Source organism: Chlamydotis macqueenii, chromosome 8 (assembly GCF_036417535.1).
Source record: "Chlamydotis macqueenii isolate bChlMac1 chromosome 8, bChlMac1.mat, whole genome shotgun sequence".
Lineage (NCBI taxonomy): Eukaryota > Metazoa > Chordata > Aves > Otidiformes > Otididae > Chlamydotis > Chlamydotis macqueenii.
The window spans coordinates 31829927-31850905 of NC_141563.1; the positions used below are offsets into that span (position 1 = coordinate 31829927).

At 40.3% G+C, this 20979-nt stretch overlaps 2 protein-coding genes across 4 annotated transcripts in view; one reads left to right on the forward strand and one right to left on the reverse strand.

Moving 5' to 3' along the window:
* The window catches only part of TUT4 (terminal uridylyl transferase 4), a 48997-nt gene extending 47841 nt beyond the window's left edge, over positions 1–1156 (reverse strand). For 2 of the 3 annotated variants that reach the window (XM_086754089.1, XM_086754087.1), the window contains exon 1: positions 1059–1156. The gene's annotated coding sequence lies outside the window, so the exon portion shown is untranslated. The remainder of the gene's footprint in view (positions 1–1058) is intronic. The other variant, XM_086754088.1, reaches the window with a different exon arrangement.
* Positions 1157–4617: 3461 nt separating this feature from the next.
* Positions 4618–14347, forward strand: GPX7 (glutathione peroxidase 7). The gene is made up of 3 exons (XM_010125607.2): positions 4618–4824; positions 11988–12249; positions 13771–14347. The coding sequence occupies exons 1-3, from the start codon at positions 4618–4620 to the stop codon at positions 13932–13934; spliced, it is 633 nt and encodes a 210-aa protein (XP_010123909.2). The 3' UTR covers positions 13935–14347.
* Positions 14348–20979: the final 6632 nt, after the last annotated feature.

Here is a 20979-nt window from a genome sequence, read left to right on the forward strand (position 1 = left end):
AAGCACCTACTGAAACTGGGAGCACAAGTCAAACAAAAACAGAAACAATGCGTATCCTCTGTTTTCAAGCAAATGCAATGACCCTCGGAATCCAGAACACAGTGCTCAGAAAGACAAGTGATGGGGAGGTGGCATAAATAAAAAAAAAAAATTATTCAAGCCATACTTAGATACAACTATCTTTTTAATGTACTAATCTCTACCTCAGACTAAACCTGATTATACTGTTTCTCTGCATGTTACCAGCTCGTCTTCCTTTGATATACCCAGAAATCAACCTTAAAAGCAAGAAGGCCTCAGGTAATATGCCACATCCAGCCAACTGGCAAATTGCAACATATTGCAAAAGCAGAAGAGTCGTTCAGCTGTATTTGTGTACAAGATAAACCAACAAAAGAGCACAAACACAGAGGCGAAGGGATGCCCCGGTGTCATTTCAGGCACACCACGACCCACAGAAAGAACACCCTCTCGCTTTGGCAAGAAACGGCGGAGGGGGACACAGCTGTCGAGGGCGGCCCGGGGCAGAGGGGCATTTCCCCGGGCGGCCTCACCGCTTGCGATGGTCTCTCCCCCCCCCAGTATTTAATACCACAGGGCGTGAGAACAACAACCTGCCTGCACCCAGCTTCAGCCCGGCAGACCCCCGGCGGGCGCGCAGCCGGGCACTGCCCTCGGGACGGCCGCCCGCCTGGATGCGGCCGTGGGGCTGGCCCCGGTTCCCCGCTGACCTTGGGGCCGCCTCCCCCCGCCACCCCCCCCCGGGCCATGACCGGCGCCCCCCGGCCGGGCGTGCGGGGCAGCCCCGGCGCCGCCACCCTGCCCGGGCGTGGGGTCGGGAGGCCGCGATGGGCTGTCGAGGCGAGGAGGGCCGGGGCAGGGCGGAGCTGGGGCGCCGCGGGCTGAGGCGGGGGGCGAGGGCGCGGACAGGCCCCCCCGCCTCGCGAGCCCGCCTCCCCCCGCCCCGCTCAGGGGGACAGAGCAGAGCGCGCCCAGCCACCCCCACCCCTCTAGGGGAGGCCCACGAAGCTGGGCGGGGCCCCCCTGGAGCCCGATACCTGGCTGCGGCGCTAAGGGTGCCGGGGCTGCGCCCCCGCCATGCCCGGCTCCAGCTGCTGGAGGCCCCGACGCCACCGGCTCAGTCCGGCCCGGCCGCCATGTCAGCCGCGCCGCGCGATGCATTGTGGGGCGAGGGCGGGAGGGAGAGCCGCGAGGGCGGGCGGCGCTGCCGGGCGGCTCTGCTCGGGCCGGGCCGGGCCGGGCCGGGCCGCCTGGGGAGGCCCCCTCAGCGGTGTCAGGGGACACCCCTCTTCCCTGGCGTTCAGGGCCTCCCTTCCCCAGTACCACGGCAGGAAACAGGGATGTGGGAATAAGCAGCTCCGTTTTTTCCTTAATCCCCCTCCACAGTCACTCCAGGTTTTTTTTTTTTTTTTCCCCTCATTTTTCATCGTAGGTCTCTCCCCACACGTGCAGGGCCCCAGGCCCTGTGGGACCTGCCTGGAGGCTCTGCCTCACGCCGTGGCCTGGGCCTTGTTCAGGGCTTCCCCGCACACCTTCCAAGGCTGCGGCTTGGTGAAGGGCGGGTGTGCTCCACACAAAGCAGCCTGCGGTAAACAGGGAGGCTGGGGGGGGGAAATCGTTCCTGGCTCCCTGACCTTGGCTACGAAGCGGGCCCCGGCTGCAGCCAGCGACAGCTTCTTGGCCAGTGTGTCTGCTGGCGGTTTCGCAGGTCTCCGGGGAGAAGAGCCGGCCCGCCTGGCTCTTGGCAGTGCTGGAGGGTGACCTAAAGCAATTGGCAAGTGCTTGTGTAAGGCAAATCAATCTGTGATCCAGTACAGCACTGCCCCTTCTTGGCAGTGAAATGTCATGTTGTTGGCACTTCCCAGCCCAGGCTAAGGAGGCCTTTACAGAAAAGGCGCATAAAAGATTAATGTTGAACTACTAAAGGGGTTCAAAGGAAAGTATTAAAAATAATGTGAATAGTAGTGCTGGAAACACTACCTCAGAGTCTCTGTAGGTTAACAGAAGTTGCAAAATCTGTAATACTGGATTCTCTAATGGTCGCTTCTATAAATACTGGCAAGATGTACTTCTGAATGTGCTGTGAAGTCAGTGCAATCCTCAGAGCTAATCTGCTTTTTTTTGTGGTTCACCTGAAGTTTGCATTTTATGAAATGAGGATTGGGTTGCTCAGGGTATTCCTAATAGGATGCAGTGCAGAACTTTCACCTTTAGGAGGGTGGACCAATCCAGTCCAGGTCAGCAGTGCAAGAAATCGCAGTGTTGCAATGCTCTCTGGGGACAGCTGAGGTTAGCTGCGTGGTGGTTTCAGTCCAGTCCTATTTGACAAAGATTTTTATTAGGTTTAGTAGGCCAAAGAGTAAATTGCAGAAGTAACTGAATTATACTTGCTACTGGTTACAGTCCTAGATCAACATTTAGACATGCTAGCGAGCAAACACACACCAGTTTGCAAATCTGACTGGTATTTTTCCTGCAAGCTGAAATTTATTAGAATATATCAGATTTAGTTCAAATAAACTTTAATATGAAATGTTAGTGCAGGTTGGCTCTGAAAACCTGAATCATTATGAAGCCAACAGTGTCTGACATAGTCTCTCCCTGTGTGTATTCAGGAACAATTGCTCCTTCATCGCTGATGTTAAAGAATGTTTTATTGCAGGGAGCAATATAGAAACATGGCAGTAAAACAGGAAGGTGAATTCTACTGCCAGCTGGCCATTATTTGAAGAATTTCCAATTCAGTGTCAGTGATAAAAAACTTTCAGATTCTGGGCTCAGTTTGTAGGATAAAAGCCACTACATTTTATCTAGAAATCAGAGACAATAATCATAAAGCTGTAGGAAGCAGATTTTATAAAGTCCCTTTCCAGAGCAAAAACTTGCTTGCCTCATGTTGCAGCATGATGCCTCATTTTTAGTCCCTTACCCAAACTACCGTAACATTATGCCTCAAAAAATGTAAACGTGTATTGTAGGTTTATCTTTCATTTTCTGGCCAAAAAAAAATGCTTATACTGAATTATTCTCATCATTTAAATTATTTTTTTTAATTATTTTTAGGGTTTACAAGGTTTTAAAAATTTATTTAAATGTCCATACTATATTAAAACCCTATTCTCTGTCGCCAGCTGTGTCTGAGGAAAATATAAAGCTTCTTAGATAATTTATTTATAAAATGAGGAAATCATACTTGACTGTCATCTAAATGAAAGATTCTTGGTCAATACTACAGTCCGGAAAGTATGCAGAAAGATAGCACTTATCTGTGAAGACGAGAACTTCCGATTCTTAGCAGTGTATCTTCCCTAGATACAGTATGGTAGAAGGTTTTCCATCTACATATTTTTGTAGCATGTTGCATTATTTCTTGATAATGGATGTTTACTTGAGCTGAAATACATAAAAATATGAAAAATCTGAAATGTTTAAAAACTATAATTAAATTTTTCAACTAGTTCTACATGGCTTCTTCACTTACAGTAATGCCACTTATGCTTGAATTACCTAACCAAATTTAATCAAGATGTCAAAGATCTACCAAAACTCAGTTAAAAAAAACCAAAAAACAAAGTGAGATTACAAAATGTAATTGGCTCTTCAAAGCATAGATTTCCAATATGCCTTGGATGTGCTACTTAATTGTTTTCTGTAAATCACTACATTTTGCTTTTCTTTGCCAAGAATTATCAGAATCATAGGCATGGAGGACCAATTTCTCGGTCCAAGAAGAAATCAATGACCATCAAATGCTTTCTATTGTTGTTACTTTATATATACAAATCTTTTTATTCCAGCAGGCGTAGTAGCAAATTGTACAAATGGCTATTTTTTTCTTGCAGACAACCCAAGAATGGCATCAGTGCACTGAAGCAGTGGTTTAGCTTTGTATATCTGAAAGCTTTCATACTAAATTCATTTCTTGATGCTTAATGCCTCTTTCTTGATTAAAAACCCTTTGGTGATGCAGATTCCCCTGGATGATACTATGAAGACCAGTGGTCTGGCCACTCACTTCTCACCAGCCAGGTGCATGCAGAGACAGATTTCCTGAAGGCCTGGTTAGTGGTGCTCCATTTCACATGATGCCGTGCACGGCATGTTTGTAATTCAGGTTTTGCTGACTGTATGCTGTGAATCCTGTTCAGAGCGCTTGCATCAGTAACCACTAGCAACCAAACCGCTGCTATCCTTTGACATTACACCTAGTTACTCGATGCTATAGTTAGTACACGAAAAAAAGGCACTTGCAAATCCATCAAAAACCACAATAACAATAATTTTGCTAGTACATAGTTGAAGCAGATCTCTAAATTTGACTAGTATTCCACAGATACATATGGTATTACTGTTCTGGAGCCAACTAGCACGTTCATTCATCTCGTACCCATAAATGGCCTTACTTAATACACCACTACCGCCATGAGATGCTCTACTCTGAATCCTCCACGAAGACATCCTCCTGAGCTCTGGTATGGCCACAGCTTCCCACCCTGTGCAGAACCCAGACTGTTGCAAAAGCTCCGTTTGCAGCAGTCCTTTCTTTGCGGCAGGGCTTTCCCATCGTGGCAAGTGTCTGCAGCACGGCCGCGCAGCATGTTAGATCCTGAGGGCAGTGTGGAGCACCAGCCTTCCTCTTCCTTCCCCAAAGTTCTCCTCGTCCCTCTAGCCATGCTCCTCGCAATTGCAGCGCTCCTGCTCTTAGCCCTTTCCGCTACGCAGCAGAAAGAGCCTGATTTTTACACTTTCAAAGTGGTAAACATCAGGGGCAAGCTAGTCTCCCTGGAGAAGTACAGGGGCTCGGTAAGTCCGCACGGGGACGGGCAGCTGGTCCTGCCTCACTAACCCGCCGGCCCTCGCGTGTCTGCAAAACCCGAGTCGGGGTGGAGAGAGATTGTACATTAACCCGCTGCACGCATGCAGATGGATTCGGGTTGGCGACTCCCTCTTCTAACTGATCTGGAGCCCTGCCTGCATGCTTCCTTTCCTACCGCTCCGTAGGTCTTTGCGCTCTGGAAATAAAAGGTTTGCAGTGCAGCCTCGGGCTGGGTGCGTGTGTGTGTCCGCCTCTCTTCGGCTCAGGCTGCTGCCTGTAGACGTGGCAGCAGGGGATGCCTGCCCGCCTGCCTTTCCTTCAAAGTTTGGATAACTTTTGGAGCTTATTTCTGCCTTCTAACTGCATGACTTTGAGTAAATTATTTTTGCCTAAATACCATTCCATTTTAATGTTCTGCATTAAAAAAAAAAAGGTATTTAATCAGTGGCTAATGGATTAAACAAATTTCACCATAATTAGTAAAAAAGCAAGAGACATGATAAAATAATTGTTTCAATATCAGTGTATAGTGAAATTGTAGCAACATCATCCTCCTCCCCTTAGTAACTTCTGAGTGTGACAGAGCAATATGAAGAAGGGCTTGTAGACACACATACACTTTTACATGTCTTTTATATTATATTAAGGAGCTCTAGGCAGAAGTTTCCTTCCCATTTTAAGAACAATTTCCTTGTTTGTTTTTTTGTTGTTGTTGTTTGTCTGTTTGTTTTTGTTTTGTTTTGTTTTGTGGTTTTTTGTGGTTTGACCGTCTAGGAAAGATGGTCAGTACCTGTGGAAGAGTGAAAAGGGAAGATAGCACACAGGGTGCATCCTACAAGATAAAATCAACGTAAAGCCCACAGCTGCCCCCCTTAGCACCCAAGTGACACATCTTCTGTGATACAGCCAACATAGCTGCTGCCCAAAAAGGCACGCACCACTTCTCACTTTCACCCTTACTCTTCAGCTTTGTGTGAGCTCACTGGTCCACAGCAGCAAGTCACTAAAACATTGGCAGGAAGGCAGAGAAGGCCCACAGGAGATGTACATTTTCCTGAGCTCAATAGAAAGGGATACTGGTAGACTGGGACCAAATGAGAGGTCTGAATCTTATCTGGTCAAAGTCCTCCTCCTCCTCCCCCATTCACAATTCAGATAGAATAGAACTGGTCCAATGCACACTCAAATATCTATGTTGGAAAAACCATGGAACCTATTTAATATTATGCAATATTTACTTTTTTTTTTAGGAGTTCTTTCCAAAGGCTCTGTCAATAAATCCTGTTACTGGGGCATATTTTGTCAGCAGGTCATCTGCAGATCTGTCTGAATAAGCAAATACCGCTTATAGCTCCTCTAACTCAGGGCCAGAATCCACGTGGAAAGGAGTAAAGGGAGAACTCGGTGGAATGGCTTACAGCTACCCTGCAGAGAGTTATGGGTGTACATCCTCCCTGGAACAAGCTGCAGAGCCTGCCCTGGTATCTCATGAACACACCAGGGTAGGGGGGTGTGTCTGTGTCTCCAGTGGGGCTCTGATAGCAGGCCTGACTGGTTTCATAAGGGAGAGCTCTAGAGCCGTACCTTGGAAAAGGTAACACCGTCGGTGAATGGTACTCCTTGATCCCTGCTAGGCCATATGGAGTAGTTTATTCCAAAAAAGTGATGACCAGCTTCTGTATGGAACAAAAAGATTTGCATTCAGAGAGTCTATTAATTTTCAGGCTAGCTGCTGTTTGATAATGCATATGCACAATTTTAAATAAAATCATAGCAATAAAACACATCCCTTTCTGTCATTATGCCATCAGAACTCAGCATCAAGGTAGACAAAGGTTAATTAAAACTCCCATTTTTTCCTTAAAATAAACCTGCTTAAATCTGCAGTTAGGTAAGTCATGTTAAGATGTACATTTATCATAAAATGTTAAAGCTATTAAAATAAAGCAAATAATATATAAGTACTACGTATGTACTGCTGGTGTTTTTCAAAGAGAGTGAGTCACTAGTTAGCCCCTGGAACAATAGTCTGCTAATTGCTAAACCCGTTCTTAACAGCCTTAAGCTTTCTGGCAGATGTAGAGAAAACATTTTCTTCAGTTCAGACACTCGACTAATTTAGTTAAATAACTACATAATTTGTAGTGAAGAAACTAACTCGGAATTGAAAAGATCCAAAAGCTTCCAGAGTGTATTATAAAAGAAAAATCTGCTCATTCTAAAAACACAAGAGCCATGCTAAGTAGAAACAATCAGTGCAATTCATAACTTGCAGAATCTTTCTTCAATAACTCCTTATTAATACAAATTATTGTGTGTTCAGATCATTGAGATAATTTTCTTAGTAAAGAAAAAAGTAAGACTGATTGATATTATTTCATTTTCTGTTCAAGTGCATCTTGATATAAATCACAAGGACCCTCCCTTATATAAGAAATGTACTAACAATTCTGAAATAACAAAAATGAAAAAAATTAAGCAACATAATTTTTTTTGTGTGTGAAATAAATGTGCACAGACATAACCTATCCTCCACCTTACTAAAAATATCAAAAATATGTGAGGGAGTACTCCCTTTTTATGAGGGCATAAGAAATTATATTGCTGGAATGCTAAAAATCTGGCATACATGCTACAAAATCAGGTGTAATATTACATCTTCCTGAAAGCAGAGAAAGGGAGGACTATTATGACTGAAAAAAAAAAAAAAGAGTAGCACAAGTTAAATAGATCAAAAAGCTGTCTTTTACTGTGTTGCGCAAGAAGGCCATCCTCCTATGCTTTTTCCAGGCTACCATACTGATGCTGATCTATCTGCATTAAAAGTGAAGAGCAGTGACGTGTGGTTGGAAAACAATCAGCAGGATTCAAATAAGATTAGTTTTCTACCTAATCTATCTGCTTGTCTAATTCAATAAAGCTTATATTTTACTTTATGAACTCTATCAGATATGCTGTAAGAGGCCCTATTCTTACCAAAAATAGTATCTATTTGGGATTCAGAACTCCCAAGCATCAACTGTTCCCTGCCGTGTTTATACCTGTCTAGATACAACAGTACCTACCTGCCTGCCTGCCTGCCTACCTACCACACAGCGAAGTACAGTGTGCTGAGGTGTAATTAAGCACCGTTAGTGCAGCACTTTGGAAATCTTGAACCAAAGGTGCTATGATAATAACATGATAATAGATAATAGCATGATATAGAGCATTAGGCTCTATAACAATGTGAAGTATTATTTTACTATTGAAAGTAATGCTAGGCACTTTGCATCACAGCTCTCTGCAATCTGAGAATGTAGTATTACTGCACGTGTATAAATACAGGGTATAGCTAGTTAATTACCGTACAAAGTATTGCTGTTTTTTTCCATGAAGATAACAGCTCTGTGAGTTGCTGTGATCTGACACTTGTGGCCGGTTCTTCCATCAGTAAGGCTGAGCCAGTTAAGAAACTCCAGGTCTAAAAACCCAAGTATCTACTGTCTGCGCTAAAAGATCCCCAAAGGGTTACTTGAGGCTGACAGCAGGTTCATCAGTCTCTTCAGGGATGTATATGGTCTATGGTATAAACATGAGGTAAACCAAGAACTATTTTTGCAATGTTAAATAAGTGAGGTCACTACTAGAATGCATGGGCTTTCTAAGCAAAGGCAAGGAAAGGATAGTATTAAGACATCAGACTGGCTAATACAGAATTCAGCTTAAATTAAATAATTTTTGTAAGGTCCAGGATGAATTGTTTGTGCTGCACACTAGGTGGTGTACTTGACTTGCACTCTGAAAGCCTAAAGTCAGTCTAGCGGCATACCGGCCTTAATTTAAATCATTAATAGTTGTAAGAAGTCCAAGTACAGCCTCTTAATGAGAACAAAAGATGACTGTTATTTATTATAAATTAAACACAGACCCTCCCAAAAATCACCACATTTAATCGTTTGTTGTACCAGACACTTGAAAGACAACTTGGGAAAGATTTTTAAACAACCATTTTAAACATCCCTTATGAAATATTAATAAATTCTGAAAGTTTTTTGTTATATGTGTTAGTAATACTTTTAGGGGGGTTGCAGTATTAAATTGGGGAGTTCAGTAAGAGAATGCATTTTTCCGAGGAAAAAAGAGAAGCGTAATGTGTCTGCCATTCTAAGAAATGCTGCGTTGTTGTTTCCTTCTATTTTGTGGGAGAATGTTTGTGAGTTTGCTGCATTTGCAGTGTGAGCTCTCATGCCTTCTACCACCATGCCAAGTAATCACTGGTTTTAAACAGCTGTAAATTAAAATTGATGTTTCTTTTTGAGTGAATTCTTTCAAGCCCTCCTAGCTTTGAAATCAAGTAAAAAATTATACCTACAAAACCTTATTTCCTCCAACCTCCAAGGTAAATTCTTATGTTACCATTATATTGGGGATAAAGTACCAATAGATGTGAACAAGGTAAGGTATATGAATACTTCTGTATCACGAGAACGCTGAGTCTTAAACTATACTTTAAAAAGCCTCTAGAATTTCATATGAAAGACCTACATGTGACTTCAACTCTTAGTGATGCAATTTATCTTTACTCCAGTCATACTAAACTACAGTTATCACTATGCTTGGTAAATACAGATTATTTGAAAAGAACAGAACTGCCAATAGCTATTTTTTATGTCCAATATATAAGTTCCTTTTGAAGTGCTGACAGCCTGCAACAGGAATGCATCATAAAAATATTACCTCTTCTCTGAAAAAAAAAAATCTAATTATACGCCATATCTTTGGATGTTCTAGGAGACTGAATTTAAAATTTCAGGTAGAGCTTGTAAATGTTGTCTGAATGAATGTGATGCCTGGAAATGAGCTATGTGACTCCAGATCATATTTCATATGCAAATGTACAGGGATTGCTTAGATTGTATTCTGTTGAGACACTACTCAATTTGTGCTTTATAAGATTATGTGTCTTCCAGGGAAAACAGTGCCGCTCTGAAACCAGTTTAAATATAGCCATATTTACAAAATATGTACAAAATACACAAAGTAAGTGTTAATGTTTAATGTAAGAAATTATAAACTCCAACAGCCCCTTAGCTTTTTATTTACTCATTCCTACCCCTTCTAGGGATTTCATCTTATGATCCTGTACCTTACCCAGGCTGTGGGCTTTTACATGCCATTTTGTTTTCTGGTTTTAAAAACACTGTACACATGTAGTCATTTGTTTTTTATATATTATAATGTTGATGCACTCTATTCCTATTTCCTATATACTTTTATATTTTGTATAAAAGCATGTCTGTAGAAACCCACCAGATTCAGTGTAAACCAGGTAGAATTTTGGTTCCCAAATCCCAGTGCTTTTTCTGCACTATGCCTGATTTTAATCTAGGTAGGGAGAATTTTTAGTATTACAATATTTACATTGCCTTATGACTCTTATAAATTGGTCTGAAAAAAGGAATAGAATGTAATTATATGTAAAAGAAACATCACTATGAAGTGCATAATGCTATTTTTATTAATAAAATTATATTGTATCTAAAAGATCTATGACATTCAGCTTTAATCCTCTCTCAAGAAAATATTAGAATGGACTCAATTTATGTAGAACAAGTGGCAACTCACAAAATTTGTAAGAATAATAAAAACTCTAAGTCTAAATTATAGAGGTTATTTATCTTCCCCTCTACTCTGCTCTTCTGAGACCCCACCTGGAGTACTGTGTCCAGCTCTGGAGCCCCCAACATCAGAAGGACATGGACCAGTTGGAGCAAGTCCAGAGGAGGCCACGAAGATTATCAGAGGGCTGGAGCACCTCTCCTATGAGGACAGGCTGAGAGAGTTGGGGCTGTTCAGCCTGGAGAAGAGGAGGCTCCGGGGAGACCCTATAGCGGTCTTCCAGTACCTAAAGGGAGCCTACAGGGAGAAACTCTTCAGTAGGGCCTGTTGTGACAGGACAAGGGGTAATGGTTTTAAAATAGAGGGAAGTAGATTCAGACTGGAGATAAAGAAAAAAATTTTACACTGAGGGTGGTGGAACATTGGCCCAGGTTGCCCAGAGAGGTGGTGGATGCCCCATCCCTGGAAACATTCAAGGCCAGGTTGGACGGGGCTCTGAGCAACCTGATCTGGTTGGAGATGTCCCTGCTCCTGGCAGGGGGGTTGGACTAGATGACCTTTGCATGTCTCTTCCAACCCTAACTATTCTATGATTCTATGATTTAAGGATAAAATACCTCAAAAACCAGTGGAAAGCTCTTCAAAGCCTTGAGAAACTGTGTAACTGTGTAACCCTAACTGCTCAAGTCACGTAAATTCTCCAATAAATTCTTGGCAGAATCTGTTTCACCAAGTATTCTCCTTAGACATGCCTCTATTCTCCTGTTGTGCTCATCTGTATTTGATATCTTCCTCTCTGCTGGATCTGTGCAGGCAGATACATGCCTGGTGGTGATGTCTGAATGACACAATGCACACAACGTCAAAAATGATCAGCTACAGGAAAAACTTTAAAGAACAGTGGGCACAATCTTCCCTTCTTGGAATCTCTAATTGAGGCAGTAAACCTTTATGTAAAAACTATTGTCATTTTGTCACAACTGAGTAGATGTACTTTAGAAATGGTGGAATATTTTACAGTCCATACTGCGTAGACCAACCCCAAATCCTGTAATTGCTTCTATTAACTTCCAGGTCAAGACATCTACACTAGCAATGATAAATGGATCATCCAGTTCTGTATGAGTACTAAATTCTATACAAGGAAAGATGCTGCAGAACAGATGCTTCACAACAGATAAATAAACTACCAAAAATACATTAATTTGCAAGTTGATTTCATGCAACTTGGTATATCTTAGCTGGATGGTAATTTCTTAAATATGCTTAGAAACTATCCAAGAGGCAGAATGGAGAAACATAGATTCTCTGTAAACTGAGAATTAAGATTGCTTAGCAGTTTATCGATTATCTTCATGGTTGCCAAATGAGAATATGTAAAATAAATATTAAATCTTCCTATTGTGAATTGAATTTGATGTAGTTTCAAACATAAGTGTTCAGTCACAGCTCTCTAGGCATTCTTATTTTTTGAAAATAATCTGCATCCCAGCCTTCTGTTGGAAAACTGACATGTGCAGCACATTTTTTCATCTCTCTTGTTCTTCAGGTGTCGCTAGTTGTCAACGTTGCAAGTGAGTGTGGGTATACAGATAGCCACTACAAGGCCTTACAGCAGTTACAGAGAGACCTCGGCCCGTATCATTTCAATGTGCTGGCATTCCCATGCAATCAGTTTGGCCAGCAAGAACCAGATACTAACAAAGAAATCGAGAGTTTTGCGCGAAAGACTTACGGTGCCTCCTTTCCTATGTTCAGCAAAATTGCAGTCAGCGGAGCCGGTGCAATTCCTGCCTTCAAGTACTTAATTGGTGAGTAATCTCGAACACTGGAGGGTTTTTTCCCCAGTGTAGAATTCCTCTGACACAAAATACCATCTAACAGAAAAAAATACATTTATGACAAATATTTATTCACAGAATCATAGTGCAGAATTGTCAAAGAGGTCAGAAGTCAGGTAGTCCATCCTCCTGCACAAGGCAGGATTTCTCTCTGTGTCACTCCTGACAGCTTTGTCTAACCTGCTAAAAAGATCTCCAGGGGTGAAGACACTACAACAACAGACGCCTGTAAAAACTAGTCTAGTAAACCTCTACGTGGAATACAGGTTTTGAAATATTCCCCTGTATGCATACAGCACCTGATCTTCCTTTTTCCACTTTGCAGTCTTGTAAGTGCTTCTCCCATGACACGACTGCTGCAGGTTGGATTTATAAGATTCATCTCAAGAGCTGTAGGATAAGTAGAAGCAAAGCACCTACATAATTTACTTCAACAATCAAAAAATGAAAACAGGCACTAAGAGATGTCCTTGAATACCCCATTCCTCATTCCTTGCCAAGCACTGGAACAGCCATATTGTACAGTTCCTCCAGTTCAATTCTGCTTTATAACTAGCACTGAGACCTGAAGAGGTTTTGCTCGTTCTTAGCACACAGCTGACAAAATACACTATAAAGCAGGATATTCTCTATCAAAGCACTACTTTCTTTATCAAGGCACTACTTTTCATGCACTGAACAAATGCTCAAATCCAATTTAAATGCCGAAATAAAATATCAGTCTTTATCCAATGTGAAGGAAATGTCTCCCAGCAATGATATATAATAAAGCCCAGTATGACATGGTATCACCTGAGCTGCATTCGCAAGGACTATATCGCTGCTTCTCTCCAGCATCACAGTGTTCTCCCATGTACCACTGAATTTAAAGGAGTGTTGGTAGTATTTTTTACTACCTCAAGAACACCTCCTTCCTGGTATCTGTAATGGATCTTTCTTCTAGACAAACTTCCCTTTAATCCTCTTCACATCCTTCCAGCCAATTTTGCCCAGCGGGGTTGTTACTGCAGATATGTCACGTGAAACTTGAAAAACTTTGGTTTCCCTGTTGGTCCACATGCTAAGGCAGGCTGCTGGAGACAGTCTATTTATGCAGCATAATGACAAGATAGTCAACAGTGTAGGTCTGTCTGTGTCTTGATGATACTTTGAAATATCTTATGATTCCTCATGAGATTTTGCTCACCGTATAATCAATGGAAAAAGGTGCTAATTAGTAGCATCTGTACTTGTGCAATTAGTGGGATGAGGCTCCTGGTCTGATTGAAAATTCTTAAAATTTTGTTAATCCAGGGGACTACTGTCTAGTTAAAGCTCCCTGTCTGTCAGAAAAATAATCTTATTATTCAGTCTAAACTTCCTCTTAATTTTACATTCCTTCTTCCTTTGAGAGGGTAATCATCAAATTGATGTGAACACATATCAGGAATTGCCTAACGTGGTTTTCTTTTCTAAGTTTCCACTTAAAAAAAAATTTTTTTTTGACTGTAGATTCTACAGGAGAAGAACCAACCTGGAACTTCTGGAAATACCTGGTGGACCCCAATGGGAAAGTCGTAAAGGCCTGGGACTCTACTGTCTCTGTTGAAGAAATAAGACCTTATGTTACAGAACTTGTAAGGAAAATCATCCTGAAGAAGAAAGATGAACTATGACTTTCAAAAATCCCAGCATGCCGATTACATCTTTATTGAGAATTAGAGCTGAAGTTTGTCTTTTCACATTCCAAAAAAGAATACATGAGGAAGAGAAATCATGAGCAGTGGTATCTATATTAATCATCCTAAGATTGTAGAAAACAGCAAATTATCATAGTCAAAGTAATTTAATTTTTTCCTCCAACAGAATTAAATTTGACCTTTCTGAGAAAGAAGAACTCATCAGCAATTGCTTCTTTCCCAATTAAAATTATTAACATTTGGTGACGCTACAGGAAGTCATTTCATGGAATGAAATGTAAGAGGGCTCAGAATATCGAGAATTTCCCAATTGGGATCTCACTGACATGTACAATTCTGTTGTCATATTTTGACTGCAAACGGAATGAAAAAATAAAGAGTAAAAAGTGTGTGATTGAATTAACGCATGTGCTAGGAAGAGGGCCAAACCAGATACCTTCAAACTAGGCAGACATACATAGATATATGTCTTTCTCATTACCAAGGCCAAATATATTTATTTTCATCTACCTAGAAAGTCAGTTAAGAAGGGCATGGGGAAAAGACATCTATAAAACCTGAATGAAAGAAATGTGAACACAAAGTGTCTGTAAAAATTCTCCAAAAGCTATGAGAAGAATTTCTGCATTTTTTTCACCTAGTAAAGATTATCAAATGATATTTAAATAGCCTTTTAAACATCTGTAGGACCACAGCCTATACAAAATGGCTACTTATTTATTCGGTTAGTATTTTGCCTTAGAAGAATTATTCTTGCCTCACACAACTGATGTTGGATGCCGCATCCCTGGAAACATTCAAGGCCAGGTTGGATGAGGCTCTGAGCAACCTGATCTGCTTGGAGATGTCCCTGCTCACTGCAGGGGGGTTGGACTAGATGACCTTTGAAGGTCCCTTCCAACCCAAACCATTCCATGATTCTATGATAAATTTATTTTTCAGTTTATAACACCATTTGATTTTGCTGCATCCAAACATTAGAGAATCAATACTTTTCCATGGAAATAATTTTTCAAATGTTTCATTGTTGCATAATGTTACATTGTTTAATACCACATTAATGTTACAAATGTTTAATGGCACCTTTTTCAAATGTAGCACTCAAGCATCTGCTCAGATTTCAGACTGCAGAACTTCCTAGCTCATACTAAAATAATAACACGAACAATTACAGGCTCATTGTCCTTTGACAGAAACCCTTTGAAAATCTTGTCAGCAAGAACTCTTTTTATCTCAACAAAAACACAAAGTACAGGTCCCCTGCTCTTAACCCCAAGAGTCTTGTCTGATTGCAGTGTTATTGATGACTGAAAGCTCTTTTTCGTTGCTTTGTAATGCTTTTTAAAGTAGTACAAACAATATTTGTCCATATAGTTGTCAGCACCCAACTGTACAAATAAGCTTTAATTGACCTGACTATAGTTAAGAACTTTTTCCAACTCATCACTGCCATTAGAGCTCTTCAGCATTCAAACAGGCTCTAGTTGAAATCAAAGGCAAGTATTACACCATGCACTGGCTTGCAGAACAAGAGGGGAAACAAAAGTACTGAAGAACTATTGAAGAAATAGAAGGGCTGATCCTAGAGTACATTATAGCTCCCATGCTTGAACAGCTGCTGTCTCCTGAAGCCTTGGAATCATTCTATGGAGTGGTCTAAGGAAGTAAGAGCTAGAGGTACTTCAGGATTTGCAGAAAGACCCTGAAGAGCAGAGACTGTACTGCACAAAAACTCAGTTTGCCTGAAAGAAGCTGAGAGCAAGGTTTTTCATTTTTAGTAAAAAAAAAAGGGGGAGGGAGGGCTGGAAGAGAGAATAAAAGGAAGAAGTAACAGAAGTACGAGAGCAAAAAGAGAGATCAAGTAAGAAAGAAGAAATGAGAAGGAAATGAAAAGACAGTTTGCAGCCAAAGAATTTTTGGGACAAGTGGGGCATGGAAATGTTCAGGTCATATGTATGTTCCGAGCTATATCAGCTACTGCTCACTTGGAGTGTAACTTAAGGGTGCAGGAAATTGGTGCTTGTGGCAGTGCAAATGTCTGTATTTTCCTCCTCTGATGGTGAGAAAAGCGAACTCTACAGTCCATTCAGTCATTTGGTCTATTCTTACACGAATGACTCTAAGACAATGGTTACTAAGGATATCACAAAGAAAGGAAAATCAGGCCCAGCTGCCACTGTGCTGGGACAGAGAATCCAACTACAATAAAAGGTCTTTTATTACTCTGCAGACTGTTTATCTTCTCTCTGTCCATTGATACCAATGCAATGTCCTAACATGCTATTAGCAAGTGCTGCGGGGCTTAAAATTTTCTGTATGTTTATATTTTATAACTGAAATGATATATATTATAATTGAATAATATAAGTATGTTTGTATTTTATAACTGAAGCCTGGATGAGCCCAGATAATGCTTTGAAAGACATATTAAGCCCTCTCTATTTCAATTTTGGGTGTCCAACTTCAAACAGAACTCTGGATTTACATAGATATGATCTTGTATTATCTATCAGACAAATTCTAGAAGGCTAAAGAGATGTAATGGCAATGATCAGTTGCAAAGGGTTCATACTGTATGGACAAATATTGTTTGTGCTGCTTTTAAAGGCATTACAAAGCACAAAAAAAAGCTTTCACTCATCAATAATACTGCAATTGGACAGGACTAGATTCTTCTTAAAGCATCCCCGGGTTAAGAGCAGGGGACCTGTACTTTGTGTTTTCGTTAAGATAAAAAGAGTTCTTGCTGATAAGATTTTCAAAGGGTTTCTGTCAAAGAACAATGAGGCTGTAATTGTTCATGTTATTATTTTAGTATGAGCTAGGAAATTCTGCAGTCTGAAGTTTGAGCAGAGGCCTGAGTGCTATGAATATCTTAATACTGATGACTGTTAGAGTTGGTGTTCTTACCACTTTTGCAATTTAAAGGAAACTAAGGTATTACATATGCAAGCTTTGAAACAACAAATTTGAATAGGCACATGATTTTAAGCACCTAACTACTCTCTCTGAGGTTAACAGAAGCATTTTCATGATGAAATTAAACGTGGCGTATATTTCATCCTTTGTTGCATTGGAATCAGTTTGTAGAAAAAATGCTTTGGTCTTTTAATCAAAGTTACAAAGTAAAAGTAAATACTCTTGGTTGTACATTGATTCATATCTAGTCATACTATAAGTACTTCATGACTTCCTGCTCAGAAAAATTGCAAAGCAAATTGCACTGGGTTGAGTTTGTCTGTTGAGACTATATAGAGGCTGTGCAGAGATCAGAAATTACTTTTTTGGCTCATGAGTTCCAACACTGTTTTACTCTGACAGAGATCTGCATAGCAGAAACATGCACCTACCTAGCCAGCTCACAAACATAGTGATGCCCACAATATAGGATACGAAACAATCTTTTACGCCAACTCTGCAGCAGCTAGGCATAGGCAACGGTGGGGGCCTGTCTGGTGATAATGGCCGACCTTTTCCAGCTGTCTCTACACAGGAGCTGAAGTCAGGCCCCAGTAACTTTCCATTCTTAGCCTAGAAAACCTGATCCAAGCTGTCAATCTACAGGCCTAAGAGATAAGGCATGCTGTTTTATCTCAAAGCATTGCAAGATACCTGCTCAACAAGAAGATCTTCTAAACTAATTCCAGAAAATGAGAACAGTTGAAGGATCATTGCATTTTAAGTTAGCAGACTTGTATTCTGGAAGGGAGGCACAGACATGAAAGTTTTTGAGGTGATTCCGCTGATGTCGATTCTTTTCCTCCACTCAAACAGAAATAATAGCATCCGCAGAGACAGGGAGAGATTCTTTCCTAAGCACTATTTGATGGAACAACCACAGTGACAGGAAACAATAGAATTCTAGAACAATAGAAAAGACTGAAGTACAATTTCTTGAAGAATAAACTTCTGTAACACCTGATTTACAAATGCAGTTCTGTGTAATTTCTTCCTCATAAGACAGAAATTACAGAAATCCTAGCTTCAGGGAGCTCTACTTCAGTTTCCCTAAGTGAAAGATGCGGTAAGAAAGCTATTATTATATTATACAAAATAGTCCTTTGTCTTTTTGTACCTCTTTCCCTAAAGACACTGCTGTTTCACCATAATTAGTGCTTTCATCTGAATTATATGATAAACCATTATATTTTTATTTAGCAAGCAAGTACATCTGACAATGATAAATAAAGAACAGCTGCCTAGGAAATTGTCCATAACCCACAGATTGTTCATCCATCCTTTAAAAAAGGGCACAATAGTCTAACTGTTTTTGTAATCAAAGACTTTGCTGATTTCCCAGTTTAAATTATAAATCAGCTTCTCTAACCCTTAATTAGAGTCACACCACTCATTCTCATTTGTCATTACTTCTATATTCAAAATACTAGTTATTTCATTACTCGTACTTTACTGTCCTCTGGAGAGACCACTAGCCACTAAAAACATGTAGGGAAATTATTTCCTGTCATATAAACATTTTACATTTGAAGTATCCTCTTCCAAATCCAGACAGAGTGTAAATATTTTAAGTTTTCAAGCAAAAGTAACCCCCAAACTGTCAGTTCAGTTAAACAGAAACATTTTGTTTGGATACAGTTGATAAGAAATGTTTCAAAGTTAGTATTCATATTCTCAAAGTTTAAAACTACAAATAAAATATTAAAAGTGAAAATAACTTCAAACTAAGAATTTAAATGCCAATATAGAAAGCTTTGAGGATTTTAAAACTTAAAAATTGATACAGTGAATTTTGTCAAAATAGATATTTTTCCACAAGTTTCGGCTTAGGAAACAGTTTGGTTAAAAAATTCACAATTCCTAATAACAAAAGGTTCTTCTGAAAAAGTCCTATGATCTTCAGAGGCTGCCAATCTATTTTGCACATAGCTATACTGAAGTCAACAGGAATAAATCATTGAGCAAAACTGCAAGATCAAGCCTCTGAATTATATGAATAATTTAGGCTTATTGAATACTGGGAATTGCAGGATACCATTTCTAGTTGTTCACTGCATGCACACTAAATGTGTTTGTCAAGCCCAAGATTAAGAAACTGGGAACAATCCATGCAATAAACATGGAATCAATAATGGAATAATAATTTTAATAAATAGAAAAAAAAAGATTGTAATACAATTTTTTAAAAAAGATTTAAGAAGTTAAGAGAACACTAACAGCCAGCTGATTAGGGATAAAAACCTTCCAAAGTTTCAGGTGTGAAGCTGTATGCAACGAAAAGGTATCAGGGTAAATTATTTCAATGCCAGAGGAAGATTACAGAGCAGAGGCATTATTTTGTTATCAATCGCTAATAAAAAGCTGTATTACTGCAAGTATGGCAAGTTGTCCTGATACATTTGTCATGTATCAGGAAATTTCTCTGCCCTCTGTCTACTTAATCTGGTCTGATTCAGTTCTCTGTCAATTTTAAAGGCTGATTGCTTTTCTAGCCTTTCACCTCTGACCATTTCTTTTGATTCTTTTCCTGATGTCTCTTTCTGACGTAACTTAAGTTGAAAGACTCATTCCACAAGATATCACCATACTTAGTAAAACGTATCCTTAAAACATCTATTAGTAGATCAAAACACTATAGATGAAAGGAGGAAAAGGGGTCCAATGCAAGTGGTAATAATTTGAAGCCATTTCTATTTTCTCTTTCTTCCAGTTTAGTTCATAATCAGAGTTTATTTTCTCCCTTTCTCTATTAACAGCAGGACAACAGAGGATAAAAGAGATATTTAAGATGCTTCTATTGGCAATGTTTTGAAGGAGGAATCCTATCTTTATACAGGATGGAAGAGGATCTTTCTAGTTTGGTTCCAGGGATACCGGTAATTAGATTTTAGCACAATGGACTACTTTTACCTGGTGGAATCATTCTGACTTGGCTCTCAAAGAATGCTCTGGCCATGCTTGTGTGCCATAAAACTCAGGAGATGAGCCTTACCCTCCTCCTCTGCTTTTGCTAAAAATACATTCCACTGATGTAGCTGAAATTCAGTTGGCCAAGATCAAGGTAAAAAAAAAAATTCACATGAGTCTGTGCTAAGGCAAAAAAAACCAGGAGGCCTGAATGGATGAACAAGGAGCTCCTGGACAAACTCAGGCACAAAAAGGAAGCCTACAGAGAGTGGAAGCAAGGACAGGTAGCCTGGGAGGAATACAGAGATGGCTTTAAATGGGCAGAGGGTAGATTTAGATTAGATATAGGGAAAAAATTATTTACTGTGAGGATGATGAGGCACTGGAACAGGTTGCCCAGAGAAGCTGTGGATGCCCCATCCCTGGAAGTGTTCAGGGCCAGGTTGGATGGGGCTTTGAGCGACCTGGTCTAGAGGAAGTTGTCCCTATCCAGGGCAGGGGGGTTGGAACCAGATGATCTTTAAGGTGCCTTCCAACCCAAACCATTCTATGACCTAAGTTTACTGTGCATCCCAATCTTACAGCGAATGCTTGTCTCTGTTTATTTCATATCCATCAAAATATCATTTCTAAGCACTTTAATTTTTGTTGAACATCCCCCTGAAGAACCCTTGTTTAAAATAACATCTACAAGGCTGAAATGCACCTAGTCCTTCCAAATAAGCTATATTCTGAACTCCTTGTTGGAGACTCAATGCTTTGTCAGAGACACACATAATTTTCTTCTTCCTTCCAAAAACATTATGTATGCACCATGGCACTGCATGTATGTGAAAAAGCTGCTGCTGATTTCTGCCTCAGGTGATGTCCAGACCAAGTACTATGAGTGCTGGACTTTGCTTCTGGCATTGTACAAGTCTCCTTTCTGATACTAAGCACATGAATTAATCAGTATATAATCTTATTTTAATCTCATTTAATACAGTTGATAATACTATGCAAAATGTTTGTGAGTTAATTAATGAGTGCATTAAATAACATCCTACACGGAGGCTGGTGCTCAAAAATTACAGTAAAATATTAAGAGAAAACCAAGAAACAAAGAAAGCTCTATACTAGCAATAGATGTTGGAAGGGCCAAGTGCCTAGCATCTAT